This window comes from Otolemur garnettii, unplaced genomic scaffold (assembly GCF_000181295.1).
Source record: "Otolemur garnettii isolate 467f Iridium unplaced genomic scaffold, OtoGar3 scaffold00127, whole genome shotgun sequence".
NCBI lineage: Eukaryota > Metazoa > Chordata > Mammalia > Primates > Galagidae > Otolemur > Otolemur garnettii.
Genome location: NW_003852522.1, coordinates 4,589,312 through 4,594,518, shown reverse-complemented (window position 1 = coordinate 4,594,518; position 5,207 = coordinate 4,589,312). Strand labels below are relative to the sequence as shown.

The window sequence follows — 5,207 nt, the reverse complement described above, 5'->3', positions numbered from 1 at the left end:
AAAAAAAAAAAGAAAACAACCAAAACCAGAGTGTTGATACCATAATGACTACACATTTAGAAAACAATGGGCATTAATTAGAAATCAGTAATTAAAAAAAGGAACACCTGTGCCTCTGTATGAAAAAATACACTCCACAGTATGAGATCTCACAAATTGCCTAGGATTTCAAGAAGGCTTGCAGACATTCCCATTCCTTACATTTAGACATTTTCTCTAGGATGAGTTTTTACATGTCTTCGAAAATAGGCAGGACAAACAAAGGCTTTGTCACATTCCTTACATTCATAAGGTTTCTGTCCAGTGTGACTTCTCACATGTCTTCGGAAGGATGAGGGACAACTGAAGGCTCTTCCACATTCCAAACATTCAAAAGGTTTCTCTCCAGTGTGCATTCTTGCATGTACAGTAAGATATGAAGAATGACGAAATGCTTTCCCACATTCCTTACATTCATAGGGTTTCTCCCCAGTGTGTGTTCTCATGTGGATCCTAAGAGCTGAGGGATAAATAAAGGCTTTCCCACATTTCTTACATTCATAAGGTTTCTCTCCAGTGTGAGTTCTTTTATGTACTGTGAGGTGGGAGGAACTAATAAAGGCTTTCCCACATTCTTTACATTCATAAGGCTTGTCTCCACTGTGAGTTCTTAAGTGTTCAGTGAGCGATGAGGAACGACTAAAGGCCTTTCCACACTCCTTACATTCATATTGTATCTTTCCAGTGTGCTCTCTCATGTGAGTTCTAAAGGATGAGGGACAGCTAAAAGCTTTCCCACATTCCTTACATTCATAAGGTTTCTCTCTACTTTGATTTTTCACATGTGTATTAAGGGAAGTGGGAAGATAGAACGCTTTTCCACATTCCAGACATTCATAGGGCTTCTCTCCAGTGTGTTTTCTCATATGGATACTTAAGGAGGAGGGACAATTGTAGGCTTTCCCACATTCCTTACATTTATAGGGTTTCTCTCCAGTATGTGTCCTCACATGTACAGTGAGTTTTGAGGACTCACTGAAGGCCTTCCCACACTCTTTACATTCATAAGGCTTCTCTCCAGTGTGAATTCTTATATGTATTATAAGGTGAGAGGAAGAACTGAAGGCTTTCCCACATTCCTTACATTCATATGGCTTATCTCCACTATGAATTCTTTTGTGTTTGGAGAGTGAAGAGGAACAACTAAAAGCCTTTCCACATTCCTTACATTCATAAGGCTTATCTCCACTATGAATTCTTTTGTGTTCTATAAGGGATGAGGAACAACTAAAAACTTTCCCACATTCCTTACATTCATAGTTTGTTTTCCCAGAGTGAATCTTCATATGTGCCCTAAAGAATGAGGAACAACTGAAGGCTTTGGTACATTCCTTACACTCATAGGGCTTCTCTTCAGTAGGAGTTTTCATATGCTTCTTAAAACAAGCAAGAAAATGGAAGGCTTTCCCACATTCCTCACACTGGTAGCGTTTCCTTCTAGTATGAGACTTGATGTGATTCTTAAGGGATGCATGATCCACAAAGGCCTTTCCACATTCACAGCATTCATAGGATTTTACTTCGGAGGTTCTCTGGGGCATATCAAGATGTGGAATTGTGAAGGTTTGTCCATGTTGATTTTCTTCATAACATTCATAGATGTTCTTCACCATATGAGTTCTTTTAAAAATAAAAGAAACACCATTAGTAATACGTTTTTACCATTTTCAGTGAATGTGTATGTCTTCTGCCCTGTCAAGATACAGCTAAAAGTTCTCACAGGGGACTCTATCACAGCGAATATTGTTACTGAGTTTCTGATTTCAGGTATTTTTCTAGTGTTTACTACTGAATTTACATGTCAGTCAATGTCTCCATCTCATTTGTAGAAAAATACCTAGTGACAATTCTCTGTGAAATAACCCTTTTTGACCTAGGCTTATATACACATTTCTTAAATTTTGTGGCATTTGAAAATTCTCTCTTGAGGCTTAACTGCCTCTTCTATGAATGATACTCACCTCAAATGTCTCTCATGGCTTTTATTTTGGTCATCAATACCACAATATTCCCAGTTTTCAGGTAAAATAGAGGTCCAGGAATCATTTATTTTGAATCTCACTATTTTCTGTTCATTGGAAAATTTCTCTCCACAAATATTTTGAACTACCAATCCATTAGTTTTAAGTTGAGTCACAAAATCTGAAACAAAACAGTGACAGCACTTGTGAGCAAAGGACTTAGCAGAGCAGCTATTTCAGGACTTTCACATCAAAGTGCTCAAGAGTTAAAATGTTAAGCAATGAACTAAGAAATAATACTATGAAGACTGAGAGTAACATAGTTATGTTATTACTGGAGATTAGAAAATGTCCTATATAGAATTATTATAGGCCATCATTAGGAAAGCAAAATAGAAAGGGACTGAATAAAATGCACATGACCAAATACTAACTTACAATAAGGAAATATGGAAGGTCTTTATGAAGAACAAGGAACGTGTGAAAGGATTGATAAAAAGTCAAAAGAGTAATCTGGAATATCTGTGGATGATCAGACTCCTCAGATAAAACAAAGTATTTCTAATTTGAATTTTTTCCCCAATAAGGACAGTTTCTCCCAAGGATTCTTGCCTTCCTGTTGTTCTACTGTACAGATGTCCTGGATAAGTCCTCTTTTCGTTGTCTGCAGGTGCTCCTCTTGTTCCCACTGGGAGACCAGATGAGATGTATGTAATGGATACCCTGTATATGCAGACAGGCATATGATGAGGGAAAACAAAGAAGAACCACAAACATTTATGTAAGATAGGACCAAAGCTTTGGTCTTCTGATATCCTAAAGATGGGCAAGTAAGTAAGAGTTTAACTGCAATAACATGTTTGTAAAATTTATTTAAAAAAGAAAAAAGCAGCGAAGGGGGAAGGAAGAAGCCTCAGACAAATAGAACCAATCTAACATTCATGGATCCATTTCAATATTATTAAAAGCTAGTTTGAGAATAACAGCCAGGGCATTCTGTTCTCCTATAGAACATAAATATTCTTCCAGAATACCAACTTTGGACAAAGGTACTCTGAGATCATGATGAAATGAAACAAAACAAGACTACTTCATAATTTTTTCTAAAGGTACTATGTCACCCACAAAACACTCAATCATAGAAACGCCCTCACTTTTGGTCAGCAACCAATCTAAAGTGACTGCCTGTCTACTAGGTTGAACAGTGCCTGCCCAAAAGTCATGTTCAAATATATCAATGGAACAGAATAGAGAGCTCATAAACAGATCCATATCAATAGATTCAACTATGACAAAAGAGAAAAGGCAATACTAAAGAGGGTAGTCTTTTTCACAAATAGTACTGGAACCACTAGACATCTGTATATACACACACACAAAAATGAATCTAGACACAGAACTCATACCCTTCACAAAATTTAAAAAAATTAATTACAAATGGATCACAGAATACAAGCCTTATACCTGTCACAAAAACTAACTCAAAAATGGATCAAATATCTAAATGTATAATGAAAAACTAGAAAACTCTAGAAGACAGCAGGAGAAAATCTAGATGAGTGGGTTTAGCAATGACTTTTTTTTTTTTTTAAGAAATAAATGTCTCACTCTGTTGTCCAGCCTGGAGTATAGAAGCACTATCATAGCTCCCTGCAGCCTTGAATGCCTGGGCTCAAGCAATCCTTCTGCCTCAGCCTCCTCAGCAGCTGGTACTGTAGGCATATGCCACCACATCCAGCTAATTTTTAAGTTTTACATAGAGAGAGGGGCTTGCTGTATTGCCTATGCTGGTCTTGAGCTCTCAGGCTCAAGAAATCCTCCTGCCTCAGCCTCCCAAAGTGATGGGATCACAGGTGTGAGTCACTACACCTAGGGAGTAATGACTTTTTAAAAGTAACACCAAAGGTGTGAAACAAGAAATTGATAAGTAGACTTCATTAAAATTAAAAATGTTCTGTTCTGGGGTGGCTGTGGCTCAAAGGAGTAGGGCGCCAGCCCCATATGCCAGAAGTGGTAGGTTCAAACCCAGCCCTGGCCAGAAACTGCAAAAAAAAAAAAAAAAAAAAAAAAAAAGAAAGAAAAGAAAAATGTTCTGTTCTGTGAAAGACAATGCCAAGACTGCTCTATGAAATACAGTATCAAGAGACTGAAAAGATAAGCCATAGCTTGGAAAAAAAGTTCCCAAAAGACATATCTAATACAAAGACTGATTCCCAAAATATACAAATAACTCTTAAACCTTAAAAATAAGAAAACAATCTAACAATAACAACAAAAATGATCCAAAAACCTTAGCGGACACCTAACCAAAGAAGATATACTGATGGTGAATACTCCACATCATATGTCATCAGGGAAAGTAAAATTAAAACAACATACTATTATACACCTATTAGAATGGCCAAAATCCAAACACTGAAAATATCAAATACTGGAAAGGATGAGAAGCAACAGGAATTCTCATTCATTGCTGATGGGAATGCAAAATGTACATCCACTTTGGAAGATAGTTTTGCAGTTTACTTATAAAATTAAACATACTCTTATATAATCCCACCACTGAATTGTGCTTGTTGAATTTGCCCAAAGAAACTGAAAACTTATGTCCATATAAAAATCTACAAATAATGTTTACAATAGGTTTATTCATAATTGCCAAAACTCAGAAGCAATCAAGATGTCCTTTCAGTAGATGAATGGATAAACAAACCATGATACATCCAGACAATATAATATTATTCCAAGCTAAAAAGAAACGAGCTCTCAAGTCATGAAAAAATGTGAAGGAAACTTAAATGCATGCTACTAAGTAAAGAAGCCAATCTGAAAAAGCTACACACTGCATGATTCCAACTATACAACATTCTACAAAAGGAAAAATTATAGGAATAGTAAAAAGATCTGTAGGATTAAGTGAGAGGGAGAGATGAATCAATGGAGCACAAAGGATTTTCAGGGCAGAAAACGACTCTGTATAATACTATAAAGGTGGATACATGTCACTATACATTTATCCAAAACCATAGAACATACAATGCCAAGAGTGAGCTCTAAATGTAAACTATGGACTCTGGCTGATGATGATGTATTGATGTAGGTTTATCAGTTGTAACAAATATACCACTCCAGTAGGGGATGTTGATGGAAGAGGTATTACCTGATGGAAAACAGAGATTATAAGAAAATCTCTGTATTTTCCAAAAAAAG

General features: G+C 36.4%; 1 protein-coding gene across 1 annotated transcript in view; it reads right to left on the bottom strand.

The window, feature by feature from the left end:
* Positions 1-18: 18 nt before the first annotated feature.
* ZNF699 (zinc finger protein 699) overlaps positions 19-5,207 on the bottom strand; it is a 14,881-nt gene continuing 9,692 nt past the window's right edge. The window contains exons 5-7 of the mRNA XM_003797978.2: positions 2,613-2,723; positions 2,001-2,181; positions 19-1,659 (exon numbers count right to left, since the gene is read on the bottom strand). Of these exons, the coding sequence (XP_003798026.1) occupies positions 204-1,659; positions 2,001-2,181; positions 2,613-2,723 (1,748 nt within the window). The 3' untranslated portion in view covers positions 19-203. The remainder of the gene's footprint in view (positions 1,660-2,000; positions 2,182-2,612; positions 2,724-5,207) is intronic.